Below are 24830 nucleotides of genomic sequence, written 5' to 3'. Positions count from 1 at the left end.
AAAATTCTGGTATTTGAGATAACATATGCACTTAATTTATGTAATGTGCTAGAGCCTGATGTGTATACTTTGAAAAAATTATCACAATAAAATCCATAGAGTCACTAATTATGAAATTAAGATAACATCAAAATAATTGTTGAAATCAGATTGTGAATTATTTTCACACATAAAAGCGAGATGATGATATAAATATTATGTTATTTGACATTATATTTTATAACCTGCACAAATGTAACAGCAGTTAGTTTAAATGAAATTGGTTTTAATCGTAAGTTACACTTTGAAATAAATTAACAGTGGTAGCAATTGTTAAAATTGTATTAAAGAGATGCAGCAACACTGTGCGCAGAGTCAGTCAAGTTTTGTTTACTTCAGGAGTCAGTGCAGTTCAGTTCAGTTCAGTTCGGCACGTACGTTAGTTCTGCCGATCAGCTGATGCCAATAAATACTATGTCAAGCTTGAAATTTTCGTGATGTTCTCATTATTCGCAGCATCCACAACATTGATGAACAGTTTCAGCAGATCATCAATGTGTTTCCTCCAGTTAAATTTCTCGTCAATGCGCACTCAAATTTCGAATATTCTTCCTTAGCAACAGACTTCTGTGCATAATCTATATTTATCAATGGTGTTATGCTATTTACTGTACAGAATTGTATAAATTGTGTTTTCTCAAAATTTAGTTAGAGTTTATTTGCAGAGAACCACTTAATAAATTTCTGCAAGACATTATTTACAATTTCCTCAGCTGATTCTTGCTTGTTGTGTGTGATTGTTATACTTTTATCATCTGCAGAAAGAACTAGCTTTGCATCTTCATGAATACAGAGTGGCAGGTCATTAATATATAGTAAGAACAATGGGGGATCAGAGACTGAACCCTGCGGGACACCATTCTTGAGACATCCCCAGTTAGGGGACTCTGCTGATTTTTGTGGACTATCTGTACTGTTAACTTCAACCTTCTGCATTCTTCCAGTTAAATATGAAGTAAACCAATTGTGCACTGTCCCACTCATACCACAATACTTAAGCTTATCTAGAAAAAATTCATGATTCACACAATCAACAGACTTTGAGAGATCGCAAAATATCCAAATGGGTGATTTTTGGTTATTAAATGCATTTAATGTTGATTCATATCTCCTTATCTGTGTTTTCTGTGGACTTTCTACATTGCCGACATTGATGAACCAACTCTTGGTATGAATTTTTTGTCACATTACAAACTCTCTCCAAATGTGGTTCAGGGCTCAGTGCTACATCATCCAACTAATACTCAGACACTGTGCTCCCACACTTATGTTCCATGTTCTGTTTCTCTTGCAACATGTGAGTTAGTACGTAAGTGCTCCACCCTCGTGGGCAACTTTGTGACCTGTGTCACTAACCTACTGTCAGAATACTCAGCGGCATAACTCTGCCAGGAAAATGACGAGCTGAAACAATGAATAGCACACACTTACAACAAGCTTGTACCTCGCTGCTGAAACTGCAGTCCACAGTGCCGCCACCTAATTGTGTTTATTTTCCAGCAGACACTAGCTTGGACACTCAGCAGGTTAGTCGAAAAACATTAATTGCATGTAATGATTCGCGTCCGGTAGACCCCGCACCCCCAACACCCTCACCACATTCAGTGTCATGTGTTTCAAACAGTGCTTCTAATGACAGTCGTGCACATGATATGACCACACCCACCATGCAGGCAGCTGCCATGCATGTTGATAAACATTCCCCCTCTCTCGTGCACCAGCCACATGACTCAGCGTCCATCACTGTTCCCTGCGCAATGCCAATGCCTCTCTTGCCTGTGCCAGTGCTGCGCACACAGTGCTGCGCTCCCATAATAGACATGTGACTTTCGTGCTGCCTTTTCCCTCTCACGCTAATGGTTACACCTCATCGCGGCCCACTCATAAAAAACTTCATGTCAGGACGTTGCTCAGTCTCGTGTGCAGTTCTCAGTTTCTTCTGTCACTGACTGAACGACACACAAGATAGTTACCACTGCTGGCCCTCCTATTAGGCACAAGGTTAAACACCTCAACCCCATTAAGTTGCACACAGCCCAGCAGCAAATTAACTAACTTTTGGAGGCAGGTATTCTGCAACCATCGGACAGCAACTGGTCTTCTCTGAGTCACCTCATCACTAAACACGGCGGTTCTTTCCGAATGTGCGGTGACTACAGATGCTTAAACACTCATACCATCATGGACAATTACCCAGCGCTAAACATAAGCGACTTCATTCATATGTTATGGGGCACCACAATCTTCAGTGTTATTGACTGTAAACGTGCCTATCACCAGATTCCCATAGCACTGGAAAACATTCCAAAGACAGCTATTATCACACCGCTCGGTTTGTTACAATACAACTTCATGCCATTCGGCCTGAAAAACGTGGCACAAACGTGGCAATGTTTCATCAACTCAATCTTACAACAGTTCGAGTTTTGCTTTGCATATCTGGATGACATTTCCAGCAACTCGGCTGAGGAACACAAAACTCATTTACCAAAGTCCCCCAGACCTTGAACTCCAATGGCATCGTGGTTAACAAGGGCAGATTCAAATTGCGCCAGTCTTCTGTCACATTTTTGGGTTACATCGTCTCCACAGATGGAATACAGCCTCCCAAATCCCACGTGCAGGCCATCACATCACTGCTGTCTCTGGCTACTTCCAAAGAACTCAGACGTTTCTTGGGTACAATAAATTACTACCATCGGCATCTGTCTTCTGCCGCCAGCGTGCAGGCCCCGCTGACAGATTCGCTGTCGGGCAAACAGACTTCAGGCCTTAAAACAGTTCCCTGGACTGAACGTATGCTGGAGGCCTTGAAGGCTCTAAAAACTTCCTTAGCTCATACCATGACACTCTCACCCATCCTGACCCGTTGGCCGAGTTGTTCATCTTTACGGACGCCAGCGACATCATGGTGGGAGCAGTACTACAGCAATGCAAAGGCAACATGGCTTCTCCCCTTCATATCTTCTCTAAAAAATTCACAACAGACGTTTGCTACATCAGAGGCACAGAAAACATCCCCGCTGATTTTTTCTTGTGGATCAATACTGTCTCATGCATCATTGACTTATCCAACCTGGCCACTCTCCAGGCCTCTGACAAGGAATCTCAAGCTCTCCTTGTAGATCCTCAAACGTCTCTCGTGTTTACCAAAGCCAAGTTCCCTATCGTTTTGGATGAGGTGTGGTGTGATTCTTATACCGGCACCCTGCGCCTGTTGCTCCCACCCACATTGTGCCAGCAAGCCATTGATGCCTTGCGTAACATTGCTCACCCTGGCATCCGCACCACCACATGGCTCGTGTCCAAGCATTTCCTTTGGAAAAATATTAAATGGGACTGTCAGACCTGGGCATGCAGTAGCATCTCCTGTAAACGCAACAAAATCAGCCACCACACCTCCCCTGCACTAGGCAAGTTCGACATTACGCAAGGAAGATTTCATCATGCACATATCGACCTTATCAGTCCACTACCACCATCAGAAGTTCACAGATATATTCTCTCCACAATCGACCACATGTCTTACGGGGTGGAAGCTGTTTGCCCTTACCCAACATCACCGCTGAAACCATAGCCAAGGTTGACAGTTTGAGTCTGCCCTGTTCACCATTTTATGTAACATCTGCAGCATTAAAAAAATTCATACAACAGTCTACCACCCACAAAGCAATGGGTTAGTTGAACAGTGGCACAGCACCCTCAAAGTTGCCCTCAGGTGCCATGACTGCCTCTGGTCTGAGGTGCTTCCATGTGTGTTACTCAGTCTCCGTTCGACCTTTAAACCAGACTTACAGGGAACCATCTCTGAATTCGTTTTTGGGTAGAACCCAGTCCTACCAGGGGAACTTATCTTGCTTCAAGCACCTGAGGATTTTCCCCTCTCACCAGATTTCATTAGTCGCATGCGCACTCACTTCCAACATACACAGCTACACCTGCCCATCAGCCATTCCCCACCGGACACTTACATGCCAACCGCACTCAACACTTGCTCCCACGTTATGCTCAGGGATGATTCCATTAAACAACTCCTGAAATCACTCTACCTTGGCGTTTTAAAGTACTCCGGCAGAGTGAGACAACATTCCACATTATGGTTAAAGATCGTCCTCAAACTGTTTCATTACACAGGCTCAAACCTGCTCCCATGGACTCAGACACCCATCAACCATCTCAGTCAGACCCTGCTGACAACTTTTCCACCACAAAGCCTGAAAATACTTTGTCTCATCCTATGGCGCTGTTTTCTCCAACCCATGATGTGTCGTCACCATTCGCAGGTTTTCCAGGCACATCGCCATCCACCCCATGTGTGGGTTTCGCCGCCACTTCTCAAACTGCAGAGACTCTCTCCCCCACATTCAACCTGTGCTACAATGTGCCACCACACCGTGTGGACGAAGTGTCTATCACCACCTTTGAAGACTGTGGGCTCTTGCTCCTAACAGACACCGTGGCTTCACCCTCCAATGGGCAGTTAAATGTCAGTGTAGCACATAGCCTGTCCTTCCCCCACGAGTACGACCCGTCGGAAATTCACACATTCATCTCCTTGGATGGCTCTATCTGCATTTGGGGTGGGTACACCTACATCAAGCCCCAGGCCATTCCACATGCCTGCTCTTGGGCCAGCCGACTGAGCCGACTGACTACGAGGTCGACCTGCCGCCAATCACACTGCCGCCACACTCTGCCTCAACTGAGATGGAAATCCCGGTTGTGCACCTGCCGTCTCACATGACTACTACTGACACCAATGCCCACATGACCTCCACTCAAGCCTCACAGGTGGTACTTAGTACTGCGAGGGGGGGGGGGGGGGGGTCTGTGTGGAGTTGATAGGTCATATCGACCATGATTAACACCATCTTTGGAAACTCATTGCTCTGCCGAGCCTTCATGTTAGTTTTTAGTTCTATCCTGTATCTCAAGCTGTGTACACATTCATGACTAACTACAAAATATATCTCTGTGTGGAATTTAATGGGGATAGTTATTGCATTCGACCAATAATCATATCCCATTCCCAAAATCTCTTGTGTAGCTCCTCAGATGGGAACTGCTTCTCTTCAAATTTATTTATTCTTACTGCCCATTTAGTCTTAAACTACATAATTAGTTTCATCCATTCTTGCTTTTTCATTGCTTTTCATACTTGTACTTTCACATCAAATCCTGTTTACTGCCTGCATTATTTCTATTTACTGATGACTGATTCCCTTTGACACCCCCCCCCCCCTTCCCCCGGCCCCATATCAACCCCTACTACAAAATGTTCCTCATGCTGCTCTTCTTATTCTTCATCCTTATGGATACTCTGTTGATTACAATAGCTAATTATTGTGCCTCTGCACAGCAATCTGAACTGTCATACACATCTGTAATGCAAAATCTGCACTCGAGCAGCAGTGCCAACTTCTTACAATTGTTTCTGGCAAACAGTAAGATGTTTAAGCACCGACTTCAAGTAAGTCAAACGTTTCACAACAATCAGAATATGTTGAGAATTTCCCCAAAATAACTCCAAACTGACTGCTTTGAGTGTGCAGATAGTTGCTATTTTGCTTCCTGCTTTGACTTTCTTACTGCACCCTCACAAACAAAGATGATGTGACTTACCACACGAAGGTGCTGGCAGGTCGATAGATACACAAACAAACACATACATACACACAAAATTCAAGCTTTCGCAAACAATGGTTGCTTCGTCGGGAAAGAGGGAAGGAGAAGGAAAGATGAAAGGATGTGGGTTTTAAGGGAGAGGGTAAGTAGTCATTTCAATCCCGGGAGCGGAAAGACTTACCTTATGGGGACAAAAGGACGGACACGGACACGGACACACACACACACACACACACACACACACACACACACACACACACACACACACACACACACACACACACACACACACACACACACACACACACACACACACACACACACACACACACACACACACACACACACACACACACACACACACACACACACACACACACACACACACACACACACACACACACACACACACACACACACACACACACACACACACACACACACACACACACACACACACACACACACACACACACACACACACACACACACACACACACACACACACACACACACACACACACAAAGATGATGTGACTTACCAAACGAAAGCGCTGGCACGTCGATAGACACACAAACAAATACAAACATACACACAAAATTCAAGCTTTCGCAACAAACTGTTGCCTCATCAGGAAAGAGGGAAGGAGAGGGAAAGACGAAAGGATGTGGGTTTTAAGGGAGAGGGTAAGGAGTCATTCCAATCCCGGGAGCGGAAAGACTTACCTTAGGGGGAAAAAAGGACGGGTATACACTCGCGCACACACACACATATCCATCCACACATATTCAGACACAAGCAGACATATTTAAAGACAAAGAGTTTGGGCAGAGATGTCAGTCGAGGCAGAAGTGCAGAGGCAAAGATGTTGTTGAATGACAGGTGAGGAATGAGTGGCGGCAACTTGAAATTAGCGGAGATTGAGGCCTGGTGGATAACGGGAAGAGAGGATATATTGAAGAGCAAGTTCCCATCTCCGGAGTTCGGATAGGTTGGTGTTAGTGGGAAGTATGCAGATAACCCGGACGGTGTAACACTGTGCCAAGATGTGCTGGCCGTGCACCAAGGCATGTTTAGCCACAGGGTGATCCTCATTACCAACAAACACTGTCTGCCTGTGTCCATTCATGCGAATGGACAGTTTGTTGCTGGTCATTCCCACATAGAATGCATCACAGTGTAGGCAGGTCAATTGGTAATTCACGTGGGTGCTTTCACACGTGGCTCTGCCTTTGATCGTGTACACCTTCCGGGTTACATGAGTGGAGTAGGTGGTGGTGGGAGGGTGCATGGGACAGGTTTTACACCGGGGGCGGTTACAAGGGTAGGAGCCAGAGGGTAGGGAAGGTGGTTTGGGGATTTCATAGGGATGAACTAAGAGGTTACGAAGGTTAGGTGGATGGCGGAAAGACACTCTTGGTGGAGTGGGGAGGATTTCATGAAGGATGGATCTCATTTCAGGGCAGGATTTGAGGAAGTCGAATCCCTGCTGGAGAGCCACATTCAGAATCTGATCCAGTCCCGGAAAGTATCCTGTCACAAGTGGGGCACTTTTGTGGTTCTTCTGTGGGAGGTTCTGGGTTTGAGAGGATGAGGAAGTGGCTCTGGTTATTTGCTTCTGTACCAGGTCGGGAGGGTAGTTGCGGGATGCGAAAGCTGTTGTCAGGTTGTTGGTGTAATGCTTCAGGGATTCCGGACTGGAGCAGCCTAGGTCTTCGTGGCAAACGAATCTGTTGTGAAAGCATGAATTTTGTGTGTATGTTTGTATTTGTTTGTGTGTCTATTGACGTGCCAGCGCTTTCGTTTGGTAAGTCACATCATCTTTGTTTTTAGATATATTTTTCCCACGTGGAATGTTTCCCTCTATATATATATATATATATATATATATATATATATATATATATATATATATATTACAGTAGCAACATACAATTTTAACATTTAGAGTATTTTAGTGATGAAAGAATTATGTTTATTAGGGGAGGGGGTTACTTTCATTACAAGCAGAAAACTATCACTAAAAATTAAATTTTTCATGCAGTTAAATCAGTGATGTCTATTCTTGTGTAACTTATCACAAATACTCAGTGCATTTAAGTTTTTTTAACCTCCAGCGGGCGCACGTTTTTTTATTGCACGAGCAGTCGCTCAGCACATTTGAGCACCACTTTCGCAGCTCAGTTCTATAATTATTTTCATATGCTCTCACGCTAGTATTGATGTTAATTCATTCATGTTTTTTAAGGGTAGATATAGTATCACTCAATATTATATTAATACTATTGAAATAACAAATTTTATTACGCAATTTATACAAATAATTTATTATGGCACAGTGGAAAATCTAACAAATAACATTTCTAGCCAAGAAATGTCTATACACTGTTGCTCACTTATAGTGGGAATGAATGTTCCATTATTTAACATAGCTCTTAATTATTCTTCATTTATAAAAGTTGGTATACATCCCAAATGACAGTTCTAAAAAAAAAATCTGTGCTTCACTGTCAGCATTGAAAATTGATACATTCACAGTGAATGACCACAGAAACTATATTGTAACACTTACAGACAAGCCATGTTCACTACTTAGTAATTTAAGACATGTCAAAATTCAAATCACTAGTCATCTGAGTCTGCAGGTGTAACTAACACTCATATGCTCTCTGCAAACAAAACTATTACAAGAATCACACTTTATTGTTGTTTCATGAGGTCATAAGCCAGGTTCTTCAGAACTACTCTTCTCACAACCTTCTGATTTTGTCCATTTGAGTAAAAAATGATCTGGGCATTGATAGCAGCAATGTCCATTAGAGCGAAAAAGATCACCAGGCCTCCATTGTTGCCACCATGTTGGATATGCCGATTACATAAATTTGGCACACACTGAGCTAGTGTGCCTGCTTGAAGGTAAACACTAATGTGGTGATCACTGAATCCTACCACTGTGTTTCTTACTGTAAACCATATTTTTCTGATATGACACAATTGAGAATCATAGTGTGAGCACTTTTTGGAGTAGGTTCCATAAGAAGTTTCTCTGCTGTTCCAAGATGGCCGCCGAGTAAGTGACGCCAGAAACCATTTCCAGAAAGTTAAGTGATTTAGACAGGAATATAATTTAGTTTAACGTCGACAACAAACTAAATACGTGCATTAGTGTATCGTTTAGTCTTGCCATTAAAGGTTTGACTTTTCTTTGCGTATTTTTTCAGAAAACACGAAAAGATCGTAACTTCGCAAAGTCGCGCTTAGGCTTAAATTTTGTAAACGTGTTTGTTTATTGTTTCACGGTAATTTAACTAGTTTCTCGGTAACAAATAAGTAAACTACCGTAAATAGCGTGTAACTTCATTGTTTTAATACAGATTTCAGAAAAACAGCGTAACTTTATATCAGAAACTTGCCTATATACATTTGTTTATATGCCTAATTCGCGTAACGTTTTTGGAGAATCAAAGTTAAAGTACCTCGTTTAATTGTCCTTTTTTTCATTCAATCGAGTGAAATATATAATAAATGGCGTATACCTTCATTGTTTTAATACAGATCTCAGAAAAACAGCGGAATTTTAAATCAGAAACTTGCTTATATACATTTGTGAATAGGCTTAATTCTTGTAACGTCTTTTTTGATTTTCGGTAATTTAATTGATTTATTCTAGCTAAAGTATTATTTTTGCCATGAGTGAGATGTGCCTGACTTGCCGTAGAATTGTTAGTTCCGGGGTTTGGTGTGATGGATGTAGTAGTTTTTTTCACTGGGGGGATTGCAGTGGCGTGGGTGTTGGGAAAGTGGATCAGGCTCATCAGTGGTTATGTAGGATTTGCAGCAGAGATAGGAAGATAGTGGAACAGGAGGGGAAAATTGCTGCCTGAGCTAGATCAGGCTAGGGAAGATCTGGATAGGTTAAGGAGGGAGAAGGGCAAAGAGAGGTGGGAAGTGGCAACAGGTAGCAGAAGGAACAGGCCTAGAACTAAGTCTGACAGTTTTGTGGTGAATGTCAAAAATAAGTTTGACCTGTTGCTTCAGTTAGAAACTGATGAGCCTCAAGCAGAGGCAGGTGTAGACAGGACACAACAAACTTTCAATAGGAAACTGAAAAAGAATGTAGGCAAGTCATCGAAAAGGAAGAAAGTTTTGTTGTTAGGCAGTTCTCATGCCAGAGGTGTAGGCCAACTTCTGCAGGAGGAATTAGGACCAGAATACCAGGTCACAAATTTTTTCAAACCAAGTGCTAGTCTGGATCAGGTGACAGAGGATTTAGGTTCACTCTGTAAAGGATTTACCAGGGAAGACACCGTGGTTATTGTGGGAGGGCCAGGGAACAGCATCGACAGAGATCCTGGGTACAGTATAGAGTGTGACCTGGTAAAGATTGCGTCGGCATCGAGACACACCAATGTTGAATTTGTATCTGTCCTGAGATGCCATGACCGGCCTCATTTGAACTCTTCTGTTGGGAGAGTTAATTTGGAGTTGGAACGGCTGCTTGGGTCGGGTGCGGGGGCTCATATTGGTGTGGTTCCTGTTGATGATCTCAGTAGGTGGGACTATACCAGGCACGGCCTACATCTCAACAGGAAAGGGAAGGGGAAACTGGCTGGGGTAATAGCAGGAAATTTAAGGGGGGGGAGGCACTGCCATGAATGGTAAAATACCAGTGGTTACAGGTGTTGGAGCAGCACCTTTCTTAGGATAGGTAAGACAGAAAGATGTCAAGTTCTACGAGAGGTCAGGATTGAAACAAATCTTCAGTTTAGGAAAGAAATTAAACAGCACAATTCTAGCACATTGGAACACCAATCACAGCTATCAATTATAAATTTTCACCAATCACCAGAAATTTTATCTCCACCAAGTTGTATCTCAGTCCTAGGTAATTGCATTGATGAATTAAAGTCACCCAACCCAGTTGACATAATCTGCCTCTCTGAACACCGTGTGACCACTGGTATAGGAACTAGGCCTAAGCACAATGAGAAACTCAGACAGGAGAGTACTGCAAATGTTAGAATAAGGAAAGGTTCTCATAAAAGTATAATTAAAAATAATGTAAGTATATTTCATCAAAATATTGGGAGTTTAAAGAATAAAGTAGATGAGCTTCTGGTTTGTTTAGAAGATTTAGAAGCTGAGAATGAAATAGATATACTATGCCTGTCTGAGCATCACATTGTTACTGAGATGGATAAGGTAAATGTAAGTGGATATAAGCTCTCTGCACATGTAATGAGAGAAAATATGGAGAAAGGAGGAGTTGCCATATATGTCCAAAGTTATCATTGTGCAAAAAGTATAGAAACAAAAAAGTTTTGCGTAGAGAAACATATAGAAGCATGTGCCTGTGAGCTTAAATTAAATAAAGGCACATTTATAATTGTAACTGTATATAGGTCCCCATCAGGAAATTTTCATCTATTTCTGAAAAATTTGGACTCCTTGTTGTGCTATCTGTCAGACAGGGGGAAGCAAATTATTATTTGTGGGGACGTCAATGTAGATTCTCTGAAAGAGGGTAATAGGAAAAATGACCTTTAAGTATTACTCGGTTCTTTCAATTTGACACCCGTTATTGATTTTCCTACTCGGGTGGTAAAGAATAGCAGCTCACTGATAGATAACTTCTTTATAGACCAAGATAAGTTTAACCAGATAAATGCTCAGCCTGTTGAGAATGGTCTTTCTGATCATGGTGCACAGCTAGTTACAATATATGACATAGCTCCATTCAGCAATACTAAACAGTCCTCCAAAGTAGTACGTTCAGTCAACGATTTAACAATTGCAAATTTCAGGGAAAGCCTACAGCAGTTAGACTGGGATGAGGTGTACCGTGAACCTGATGCCAATTTAAAATATAATTTATTTCATGACATTTTTGTAAATGCATTTGAAAACTGCTTCCCCAAGAATATAATTTATTTCATGACATTTTTGTAAATGCATTTGAAAACTGCTTCCCCAAGAAAATAGTTAAATATACTCGTAAGAAACCTTGTAACAAACCATGGCTTACTAAGGGTATAAAAATATCTTGTAACCGGAAAAGGGAAATGTATCTGACAGCAAGAAAGAGTAGTGACCCAGAAACTATCAAAAATTATAAAAACTACTGTGTTATATTAAGAAAAGTTATTAAAAAATCCAGGAGTATGTGTATCATGTCTGGAATCAGCAACTCTGATAATAAAATTAAAACAATTTGGAATATTATTAAAAGAGAAACAGGTCAACCAAGAGCAGAGGAAGACAGTATTACCATCAAATTGAATGAAAACTTTACGAACAAAAAGTCAGAAGTTGAAAATATTTTTAATAATCATTTTCTAAATGTTGTGGATATAGTAGGATCCAGGTGTTCATTAGAAGATGCTAGGCTGTTAATGGAAGAGGCCATACCTATGCAATTTGATACAATTGAAATCTCACCCACTTCTCCCTCTGAAATTAGGAAAATAATAAACTTGCTTAAAAGCAAAAACTCACATGGAATTGATGGCATTTCCAGCAAAATACTAAAAGCTTGTTCTCAACAGGTAAGTAAGATTCTCAGCCACCTGTGTAATAGCTCTCTGGAACAGGGCATTTTCCCTGATAGACTGAAATATGCTATTGTTATACCTTTGCATAAAAAGGGGGATAGATCTGATGTCAACAATTGCCGTCCAATCTCCCTTCTAACAGCTTTATCCAAAATTTTTGAGAAAGTAATGTATTCAAGAGTAGCTTCACATATCTGTAAAAATGAAGTACTAACAAAATGTCAGTTTGGTTTCCAGAAAGGTTTTTCAACAGAAAATGCCATATATGCTTTCACCAGTCAAATTTTGAATGATCTGAATAACCGAACACCACCCATTGGGATTTTTTGTGATCTCTCAAAGGCTTTTGATTGTGTAAATCATGAAATTCTGCTAGACAAGCTCAAGTATTGTGGCATGAGTGGGACAGTGCACAAATGGTTTAATTCGTACCTAACTGGAAGAGTGCAGAAAGTAGAAATAAGTAGTTCTCGTAACATTCAAAGATCAGCACATTCCTCAAACTGGGGAACTATCAAGAATGGGGTTCCACAAGGGTCAGTCTTGGGTCCTTTGTTGTTCTTATTATATATTAATGACTTGCCATTCTATATTCATGAAGAGGCAAAGTTAGTTCTCTTTGCTGATGATACAAGTATAGTAATCACACCTGACAAACAAGAATTAACTGATGAAATTGTCAATACTGTCTTTCAGAAAATTACTAAGTGGTTCCTTTTAAACGGACTCTCACTGAATTTTGATAAGACACAGTACATACAGTTCCGTACAGTGAATGGTATGACGCCATTAATAAATATAGACCTTAATCAGAAGCATATAGCTAAGGTAGAATATTCAAAATTTTTAGGTGTGTCCATTGATGAGAGATTAAATTGGAAGAAACACATTGATGATCTGCTGAAACGTTTGAGTTCAGCTACTTATGCAATAAGGGTCATTGCAAATTTTGGTGATAAACATCTTAGTAAATTAGCTTACTACGCCTATTTTCACTCATTGCTTTCATATGGCATCATATTTTGGGGTAATTCATCACTGAGGAATAAAGTATTTATTGCACAAAAGTGTGTAATCAGAATAATAGCTGGAGTCCACCCAAGATCATCCTGCAGACATTTATTTAAGGATCTAGGGATATTCACAGTACCTTCTCAGTATATATACTCTCTTATGAAATTTGTAATTAACAACCAAACCCAATTCAAAAGTAATAGCAGTGTGCATAACTACAATACTAGGAGAAAGGATGATCTTCACTATTCAAGATTAAATCTAACTTTGGCACAGAAAGGGGTGAATTATACTGGCACTAAAGTCTTTGGTCACTTACCAAATAGTATCAAAAGTCTGACAGATAACCAACAAGTATTTAAGAAGAAATTAAAAGAATTTCTGAATGACAACTCCTTCTACTCCATAGAGGAATTTTTAGATATAAATTTTAAAAAATATTAAAAACAATTAAAAAAATAAAAATAAAAAATAAAGAAAAACAAAAAACACAATAAAATAAAGTTGTTATATTAACTTAAGTATGTTGTTAAATTAACCTAATTATGTCATGTATTGGAAAATTCGACTCGTTCCACATCATTACGAAATATCGTATTCATGATCCATGGAACTAGTATTAATCTAATCTAATCTAATCTAATCTAATCTGTGCAGAGCAGTGTAGTGCTATATATTTATGACTTGGGGCACATAGGCTCCTTATTGCCTCACACATTATACAGTTTACAGTCTTCCTGCTTTGGTACAGACAATATGTTGGCCGGAGGTTTCTATTAGCCATTGACAGCAACTGCATTGTGTATGTAGCATCTACAAGGAAGACTAATAATGAATCAGTGCACAAAAATGTTATGCAAATGATGATTTTCATGGCCTGTCAATTCATTAAAATTCCCTTGGGTTTCTTGATGGCATGAATTTACTGTGTGTCTGTAACATTTTGGAATGGATACATGGCCTTCCCAGCTTCTAGTGAAGAAGAACATATAATAAAATTTTATTGTGTGAAAATATTAATTATATTTAACTATTTACCAATACTCTTTTTTATTACTTTGTATGTACTTCAAATACATTGTAACTTCTTGGACTGGAATGCTAATGATGGATAATGTTGCTAGTGATGAAAACAAAATTATGACTGCTTTTGCAGTAGGACACTGCTGTAATTTGCCTCACTTTAACTGTCATTAAAGTGCAACACAGATCATGAATGAGTGTTTCGATAACTCACCTCATCCATATGGAAGAGAACTCAGGAAATGTTAACTGTAGCGAAGTAACTAGAATTGGTGTGTTACATTTCCCGAGTTTTGTTTCATGTTTGGTTGATTGATTGACTGTAGAAGTGACTGATTGTGAAGTCTTCAGTCTCAGGGCAGAAACCAAGGGAGGAACTACACAAACAGTACAGTGCAATCAAGGGGAAGGGAAAATGGAAAAACAAAGAGGTAAAAGCAGTGTTGTGGCAGCAGAAAGAGTAAAGAGCAGGAGCAGGAGGGGGGCGGGGGTAGGGAAAGGGGGTGGGGGTCGTGGGTGAGAGCAGGGTCACCACCCTACAGGCATTGGGACATCCACATCACTATCAAAATTTCCTGACTACCATTATCATGACACAACAAGGACAACACTACAGGAAGACGACACAAGGAAAGAGGAAACAAAATGGCACAAAGGCTCAGACAAAATATAGGGAAAAGGGGGTGGAGGGGGTGCTTTGGGAGAACTGACAAGTGTGAAGGCAAGGCCAAGGCCTCCATAACCAACACCAACACTAACTGAGGGACTCAAATTCAAGAGGGAAATTCAGGAACTTAAGCCTTGGAGGACAAACCACTTTCATAAAGAAAACTGAGGACAGATGTAACCATGTGAGGGGCGTCCACTAACACCTGGGACAAGAAAAGTGGGAGGGCATATTTAGTGTGAAGTCCAAAAGGCAGGGGCAGTCCAGCAAAATACGGATCACTGCAACTATAAGGGGGAAGGGGGCTCATTGTTTATTAAAAAACCATTGGGCAACCTAGAATGGCAGAGGATGGTAGGTTCCTGTTGGGAGAGGTGGAGAGAAAAACACCCCATGGTGGGAGTCTCATTGATTGCACAAAGTTTATTAGACAGGGGATAGCCCCCAAGAGTTGGTCCACAACTGAGTGAAAAGGGACTTCACATAAAGCTACTTCACTTGCAAGGAACCCAAAGTACATCAACCAAAAACCAGCAGTGCCAGTATCAGTTGAAGGTCATGGATACCAGAGACCAAGGGAAGGCGAGAAACACTGAGCAACAGCACGAAGGCCCTCCATTGACTCTGTACATAAAAAAACTTGGATGAGGGAGGGACATTCAATGAGGCATAGGGCCGAATAGATGGCCATCAGTTCTATGGTAAACACCCCACATGTGGCAGGCAAAAGATCGTGTTCAATACCAATAGAAGATGTGAAGGCATATTCCACATGATAGAGTTAGAGCTATCAGTGCAAAAAAAAAAAAAAAAATAGTGCCCTGAAACTCCCATACAAACAGGTGAAACAAACAACAGAACACCACTGGAGTGGTGCAGGCTTTTGGGCACTGAAAGAGATCCATTTGAACCCAAGGCCAAGGACAAGGAACTAATCAGGGGGAGGGGGGTGTCAGGGGAGAACATGGGGAAGAGGAGGAGGAGGAGGAGGAGGAGAGATGGAAATCACAACAGAGAGAAGCAAGGCAGTAAACCCACATGGGGCAAGCAACAGGCAGGCGACATCCCAAAGCCATGAAAAGAATAGGAAAAGAGGGATGAGCAGGGGAAAAGTGGATGGTTATGGCACAGAAAAACAGGCACTGGGAATCAAAGGGGAAAGAGATCCTAGTGTCAACCAGAAGGCTATTGTCAGAGCTAATGTGAAAGGCACTGGTGGCTGAATGGATATCACGATGATGAGCCATGTCCAAGAGAAGCAGTGTGGAAGGGCAGCTGATCCACAAACTGTACAACCATAGTCCAGATGAGACAGAACTAATGCCTGATGAAGGCAAACATGTATTGAATGATCCATACCCCAACAGTTGTGGATAAGGAAACGAAGGACATTAAGTTTACGAAAACAACCAGCCTTCAGATGATGGATACATGGCAAAAAAGTAAGCTTATTGCCTTGAAGAAGATCCAAGAAATCGAACAGGTGGACCACAGTCAGGTGTTGGGTATTGAGGTAGAGCTCCAGATCAGGATGGACAGTAGTATGGGGAAAAATAGACCAATCAACTTAAGGGGAGAGAATCGAAAACTGTGCAAAAGCTTTTAAGTGGAAGTGTACTGGATGGCACACTGGAGGTGTAGTTCTGCAGAGGCCACTGAGTGGGAGCTAGCCCAAATGTGAAAGTCATTCACATACAAGGCAGGGGTGACCAACAGTCCAGCAGAGGCCACAAGTCCACTAATAGTGATGAGAACAAGGACACTAAATATGTGGAACACCACTCTCCTGGGTCTGTGGAAAGCTGAGAACAGTGCCAACCTGAACTCTGAACAATTAGTGGGACAGGAACTGGCAAATAAAAATTGGGAGGGTCCTCAAAGACCTCACTCATGGAGTTTATGGAGTATAAGATGCTGCCAAGCTGTGTCGTAGGCCTTACGAAGATCAAGGAAAACTGTGAGAAGATAGCAGTGCTGAGAAAAGGTCTGCTGAACTGTGGTTCCCAATCAAGGAAGATGAGCAGTTGGAAACCATCTCTCCTGAAAGCAGCACCGTTAAGGAGATATTAGGTCCTGGGAATCAAGGACACAATTGAGCTGACAAGCCACCATTGTTTTTAGTAACTCACAGGAGACCATGGTCAGGATGACTGGCCAGTAACTGTCATGGGAAGATGGATCCTTTTCTGGCTTAAGGACAGGAACCACAATACTGTCTATCCACTGCAGGGAGAAAAAGCCTTGGAGCCAAACACTGTTAAACATCTGGAGGAGAAATTATAGTTGTGAAGGATAGAGGTGTTGAAGCAGTCGGTTATAGATGGAACCAGCACCCGGGGCTGAATCATGGGAAGAAGAGAGGGCCAGAAGGAGCTCCCATTCCATGAAAGGTTTATCATAGGATATTGCCTGACAAGGGGTAAAATATAAGTGGGAAGATTCAGCTCATTGTTTCTGGAGGAAGAATGCAGCTGGATAGGAGCCTGACTCGTATGCTGTCACAAAGTGGGTCATGATTGGTTCACAAGAACTGATGGATCTGGACAAAGGCCATCTGGAAGGGCAAGGGTCAGAATGGAAGACTGCCATGGGAAACCTTGGAGGGTGCGGAGTGTAGCCCACACCTGTGACAAACGGATAGAAGAACTTAAGAGAGGAGACAAAGCATTCCCAACACACCAACTTGCTCTGTACGAATGAGTAAGAGGCTTTGACACAAAGATGTTTGAGTAAGTATGGAGGTTTACGGGCTGAAGCCAATCACACTGGTCACTATCCTTCACCAACAACAATGGAGTGACATCCATAAACAAGAGGTCAGACACACATTGCAAGGGAGGAGATGGCACCACCACCAGGGCCACCTGGTGGGTGGGGGGGGGGGGAGGGGGCATCTTGTCCTGGGGTTTATGTTCCCTCCTCTTCTTTTTCATAGGCTGAGGAGGGCAGGGCATGGAGGAAGGGAGAGAAGACTACAGAAGGCTTCTGTGAGATCCAGAACTGAAAGATAATGGCAGCCTTGGGGCATCCACACTGTGTGTCCCCTGGACAAGTTGTGGTAGGTTGCCTCTGGCCTGAGAGATGCTGGGGGGAGGGGTCCTGGGAGGAAGCCCCATCACCAACTGGTGCCAAAAAAAGGGTGACATTTCTGCAGTCTTGGAGGTGAAGTGAAACCTGGAGGGAATGGCATGGAAATTCCAGGGGAGGGAGAGGGGAGAGGGGGATGGCAATGGGACAAGGAGGAGTAACGAGGCAGAAAACTTAACACAGGCAAAGCTAGAAGTCATCAACAGAGGATGAAGATGATCATAATCAAAGGCTGGTAAGGAGTAATGGACACTGGGATGTAACCAAGATGGTCACAAGCATGCCAGGCTGTAGACTGGGCAGAGAAGTTTTCATCAATAGCAAATCCAACTGTATCTTACTGAGAAACTTCACTTCACCAAACTTATTTTTGAAATTTTCCACAAAGAATAATGGTTTGTTGCTGGTGAAAGTGTCCTCATCAGTCCTGGTGCAGACCAGGTAATGGGGAAAGTGTTTCACCCCAAGCTGGAGAGTGTGTCCCTCCTCCCAGAGAGTAGCCTGGAAGGGAAGGCCACAGGGTCATAAGAAGCAGTATTGGATGATCCATTACCAACCAAAGAGATGGCTTTAGAAGAACGGCCAGTTTTTTGGTACTTCATATGTCTCAAATGCAAAGCATCCACCATAATACCACCCACTCTGACCAGCGGCTCTTCTCAGGGGCGTGAGAGTGAGTGTAAGAGTATTTTTGACAAAGGCTTTGCTGGCCAAAAGCTTATTGTATTATGTGACAGTCTTGGTTGTGCCTATCTGTGACTCAGCAGTTTGCTATACGGTGAGTAGCAACTATCCTTTCCTATTTCACTGGAGAATGATGCACAGGAAGAACAATTGTTGGTAGCCTTCCACATCAGCTCAGACCTCTCTCTCTCTCTCTCTCTCTCTCTCTCTCTCTCTCTCTCTCTCTCTATTTTCCTAGTCTTTTTGCAAGATATATATAAGAGGAATTCAGGGCTATCACCAGCACTAAAAACTCCTGAAGTGTGCCAACTTAAGCCTGGATTAAAATGTGTTTTGCTATTAGCAAGTATAAATAAGTTAAGTAAAATTAATATTTAAATTTGTGTTTGCGCAGGGGCGGGCGTGAGTGTGTATTTTGTCCTAAATGACTGTGGAAACTATTTCAAACTGGATCTTCTTTTCATTCATGCAAAATCTTAGCTCAGCTGGTTGAGTGAAACAGTAACAGGTGAAGACTTTGACATTTTTATATACTATATTAGTCAAGATTCAAAACCAGTTTAAGAAAGTTATGATAATCTGCATAAAAAAACACTGTATTTCATAGTTTAATGTACAGATTTACACTTTTACAACCTGGGGAATACTGGAAACCTATAACTTTATAAAAGTATCCTCCAAATAATAACATTGCATAGTTTTCTTTTACTGAGTAACATGGCTGAAGTTGTGATGAGTATATTACTAGTTCATTACAAACCTTTTTATAGCGAAGTATAAAGAAAACACTATATGCTGTATTTAGATCAATTTAAAAATATATAGTTAATAAATTTCTATAAACTAGGTCATGTTCTACATTGCAGGGGGTAAAATTGAGTGAATTTGAATACATTTTGTAATAAATATTTACTTTCTGTCATTTCTTTGCCTTTTTTAAATGGTAGTACAGATGAATTGCCTTGAGCTCACATGATAGCAACTTCTCTTGACACTGTAACTTTATACCAAGCTAAACACTAAACTAAACTCCATTATTGGTCAAGAAAGGTACTTTCTACAAGGGTAGACTACACTTCCTGAGGACTTTTCCAATAAATCTCGGTCTGGCACCTGCCAAACCTGCAACTAGTCTTGTGTGAGATCATTCCACTGCAAATCACTCCATACTATTAGATGTTTAGTGGATGTGACTGCAGCCAATGATCATTCAGCTATTGTGTACTGGTACTTTAGACCCAGTGTGTTCATTCGTTTATGTTGAGCACCCCCTGATAATCACTGCACCATGTCCCAATCCTCCGTAGCTCTTCCCGTATTTTACCACAATTCTCCTAGCATTGTGGTTTGATTCTATACAATAGCCTCATCTGCATACAGTTTTATTGAGCTTCCAAGTTATCCATCAGGTAATTTTATTTATACGTATCATGAACTGTAATAGCCTTAAAGTACACCCTTTGGGCTCCCAGAACTACTTTTATGACTAAAGTTCTCTCTTCATTTACAATGGCATGCTGTATTCCATTTGCCAGAATTTCTTCAGTCTAATCACAAAGATGGTGTGATATTCCATAAACTTTTATTCTTCTCATTAGTTACATGTGTAAGTGTGTCAAATTTCTTTCGGAAGTCAAGGATCACAGCCTGGAGAGCATCTTAAGTACTACCATGTTCCTTAATTATGATCTATAAAAGTTTTATTCTTTCTGTCATTTGAAAGTGAGAGTTAACTTAGTAACTAATGTGTTACAGAATTGGCAGTACTATAGTTCAAATGTAGAACAATACACCTAAAGGTGCAATGGAAAAAACTAAAATGTGTCCTACAGTGGTAATTGCCATTTGTGGCTGGTGAGTAACATCTAGTTTTTACAGCTTCTAATTAAGGATATAATAAACTGAATCTTTCTTTCATCTTTCACTTTCTGATACTACACCCTATTTCCCTTCTGATCCCAAGTTTAATGTTTACATCCCTCAAAAATTTCAATGTGTTCTTGTTTCCTGTTAGTTTCTACCTTTTGTACAGAAACTGAATTGTGTTTATTAGCACTATTTCTGTTATTCCTATTTTTCAGAAATTGTTAGTAAACATATTACAGAATTACATTAGATCTCTAGAATGGATATTACATTCATTCATAAGCATCCCAACACTCATCTCACCTATATTCTGAAACATTCTCTAATCTTTTATGGTGTCAACTGTAATGAAAAAAATATTTCTCTACTTACAGAATCATATATCTGTTGTAAAGCTTCCAAGTTCACAACTGATGTATCAAAATTGTATATTGCTGGAAAAAATAATATAATCAGAAACACTAATTTATGCATGCTACTACAGACTATGCATTAATTGAATTTAAATATAGTTACCATTTTCTATTTCTGAAAATTCTACATGGAGGCTAGATGAAAGAATGCCAACATTCTGTGATCGTTTGCTGTCGAGTAGTTTTGCTGCTTGTTGCTTTGTAGGCTTTTCTTCTTTCTTCTTCACTGGTTTCCGTTCAGTCACTTGTCGAGAGAACAGATTTGCAAATTCATCAATGTCTTCTATTTTAGCTTCTTCCAGATCTTCCCACAGAGCCGTCTGCTGCTTACTATATGAAAAGTAACTGTTTGTAGGCTGAAAAAGCCACTTTGTGCCTCATGAAAATACTATAAATAAATAAAATGAAGTTATGTTTGTAACCATCACTGTCAATAAGTAAAGTTTAATATTACAGTTTTAACTGTAAGCTTCCCTATGCATTGCATGTGATAGGTTGAGGATATTCCTTATATTAATTTGACATTAAAAGAAATAAATACATAACTTACACACTTTCTGTCGCTGGCACAACAATTCGAGTCCAGTACAAAGGTTTCATAGGTACTGTTGGGTTCACAGGCTTTTTCCTCAACACTGTGAATGCAGAATCAAATTACATAGAAAAGCCAATTACAGTATGAATTATTGGTGCATAAAAACCGTCTAACCAATAAAATGTTCATTAAATGTTATATTTAACAGTGAGAGGCTGTTTAAGTACTCAAAGATATGGAAGTTTCACTAAAAATTCAAAGTATAATGGAGTACACTACCATTTTATGAATGAATGTTGTATGAATGGAATTACAGACATCTCTAGTGTAGATTCAGCAAACAATGTAGCAGGCCCTTAATGAAATCTTTGAGCACAGATCAAGTTGTAAAATTTTAAGAAATGTTTAATGTAATTTGAGTGTGATGTAAATGTAAGTAGGCACACTGGAATGTGAATATATTTATATTGAGAGTATCAGTTGTATGAAATGTTCTCAATTATGAGAGTATGTATGTTTAAGAGACAACAGCCAGTACGTTTTGTGTCACGTGCATGTTTGCTGTAAAGATTGATGTACACTGTCTACCACATTGTTAATAATCTTAACAATAATCATAACCCTTACCAGTATCTGTACAGAGCCTTTGATTATAGGCCTCACCTTATGTCTTTCAATTTCTCATGTAATTATGGGTAAGTCATTCATGTAGAAAAGAAAATAAATTGGGTCTAGAATTGAACCTTATGGTACCCCCTATGAAATAGTTCTCCGCTTCAAGGAACACTTTGCTTGATGTTATAACAACCTTTTGCTTTCTTTCTCTCTGTCAAATATGACTTGCATCTCTGTAAAGCACTACCCATAATTTCATTTTTTTCATTTTTTATAATAGTAAGAAAACTACCTTCTTCAGCTGTGGGCCCAAAATCTGTATCCATTAGGACAATGGCCAGTAAAAATGCATCTAAACAGAAGGGAATAAAACTTTCTAACTACAGGTTCTTCTGAGATTCTTAGAAAGTCTACACATCTAAAGACCTTCATCTTCGTTTCCTCTGCCCTGTAGAGCCACGGATACTACTATTTCCAAGACCAGTTGTAATCCTATTTGTAATATAGACTGTTCAACCCTGTTTTGTCCATAAATTTGTCAAGCTTTGATTAAACCTGTCAAATATTCTCTAAGTTTGATAAAAACATTAAATAGTGCCATACACAGTCAAATATCTGACAACCTGTTTGATCAAGTGTGAGGTGCTTTAGAAAGTAATACGAACTTCGGCTAATAGATGCCACATGCTATTTAATGTTAAAAGCACATTTCAGCAGACACTTTCTACTTGTGACTTATATCACAACCAGACACTGAATTATTACTACTACTACTACTACTACTACTACTACTATTGTGGTTGTTGTTTTTTGGCTGTAGAGGCACTCAATGGCAAGGTTATCAGTGCCTTTACAAATATTAAAAGAAACAAATATGGGTAACACAGTTGATCCACACTATCACTTCATATCACACCCCAACAGAAGCAAAATGACAGAGGAGGTAAAGCAATAGTGTAGGGATATGTGACTGGCTGACCATTTACAGAAAAAAAAAATGGGTGAGCTAGTTATCCTTTTAACACGTCAAGATCATTTCCCTAAAATTTTTGGAAACCATTTGGACAGATTGCAAAACCTTGGAATTATAACAACATTCATTTCAAAGTCACTTTAGAGGGCAGATCTGCCGGCAAACTTGCAACTGAGCTCTGGTCTGAAAATAAAACACTATCTAGTAAAATGTGGTACACAGTGATCTCTACACCACAAGCACCACACATTAGAGCGTCCCCTCACCAGAGCAAGAAGCCATGCATCAGAGGACTCCGGCCTAAGCAAAGATGACTAAGGAGGACCTTATCCCATCTTGGTGGTACACCACAGCTGCATAGTGGGCTTCACTAGACATAGCTTATAGCCTGTCACTTCCAGCTGCTTGTGTTCCCATCAACACATGACTCTGTACCTCAACAGTGAGGTGGTAGCGTGCAGAGGGATGGCTCACTGAAATAACAGAGGATCACAACATGCCTCCTTGGCTGCTACGTCTGCCCTTTCACTCCCTGCAATACCCATGTGACCTGGTACCCCAGCAGAAAGATACCTACCACACCAGCCATTTTAGTTGGAGGAAGGCATCCCGGATATTCTGGGTGAATTTATCTCCTGATACAAGCACTGTAGAGTGTGAACAGAGAATCTGAACACAAAAAAATTTAGCAGTCTAAGCCCATCTCATCTGCTCTGCCCACAAGATCACATATAATTCTGTGTCAAAGACAGTAAATTCTTGAGGCAGTCGGACCTTGAGGACCCCCCATTTTGACCCATCCATAAGAACAGCTGTAAAATCATGATGTTCTACTAAAACGGTGGAAACTGAAGTATTAAAAACATATGTAGGACTGGGGTCTCTCCAGTACAGCACTAAATCCAAAATCTCTGTTGATCTATTGCAGAGGCAGGGAAGTGGGTGGTCCAATATTTAACAAGAAAACTCACCAAACAGCAATGCAATTTGAGAGGTTATTTTATTTGATTTTCACAACCAGTTTTGGGAAATCAATATGCCATCTTCAAGCCCCTGCGACCTAAAAAAAAAAGTATACATGTAGTGTATATCAAGGCATACCACAGCTGACTTTACACAGAGTCAAGAATAACAACAATAAAAATAATAATAAAAGTTCTTAAAACTGACAAAATGCAAGTAGCAGCTTTAAGACAAGTACTTGTGTACGTGCAGAACAACAAAGTAAAATAAGTAGATATACTGGTTAGCACTGAAACTATTTTAACATGACAGACCACGAACAATACGAGACTGGAATAGAAGAGAGAACCGATAGAGGTACTCAGGGTATCCTCCGCCACACACCGTCAGGTGGCTTGCAGAGTATGGATGTAGATGTAGATGTAGACAGAGTTATAACAGAACATGAAAAACATAAGATAAAAAATAGACAATATACAATCAGAAGCTCCACTGAACAAAGCTAGTCTTATTTTCTGTAGTAAAAAAACCATCATAGTTCTTACAGATGAGAAAAACCCTAGTTCATATGAATCCTTATCCTCATTCAAAATAAAACAATGTGATATAATCTATGAAGTACATAATGGGGAACATATCTGTTGCCTAAGTATTATAACTACTGACGATATACCAGAATTATTAGTCATAACATCAAAAATGCAACCAGCAACAAACCCGATCGAAAACAACATTTTAAGTGAGTAATGGTGTGCAAAGAATGTGCAAGGAATG

At 40.5% G+C, this 24830-nt stretch overlaps 1 protein-coding gene across 1 annotated transcript in view; it reads right to left on the bottom strand.

Moving 5' to 3' along the window:
* Window positions 1-24830, bottom strand: part of LOC126195680 (formin-2-like) — a 247096-nt gene that overhangs the window by 97184 nt on the left and 125082 nt on the right. Inside the window, exons 9-11 of the mRNA XM_049934308.1 lie at window positions 21523-21605; window positions 21074-21293; window positions 20930-20991 (exon numbers count right to left, since the gene is read on the bottom strand). Coding sequence (XP_049790265.1) covers window positions 20930-20991; window positions 21074-21293; window positions 21523-21605 — 365 coding nt within the window. The remainder of the gene's footprint in view (window positions 1-20929; window positions 20992-21073; window positions 21294-21522; window positions 21606-24830) is intronic.

This window comes from Schistocerca nitens, chromosome 7 (assembly GCF_023898315.1).
Source record: "Schistocerca nitens isolate TAMUIC-IGC-003100 chromosome 7, iqSchNite1.1, whole genome shotgun sequence".
In the NCBI taxonomy this organism is placed as follows: Eukaryota; Metazoa; Arthropoda; class Insecta; order Orthoptera; family Acrididae; genus Schistocerca; species Schistocerca nitens.
Note: the sequence above shows the minus strand (reverse complement) of the source record. Positions and strands in the feature narration are given on the sequence as shown.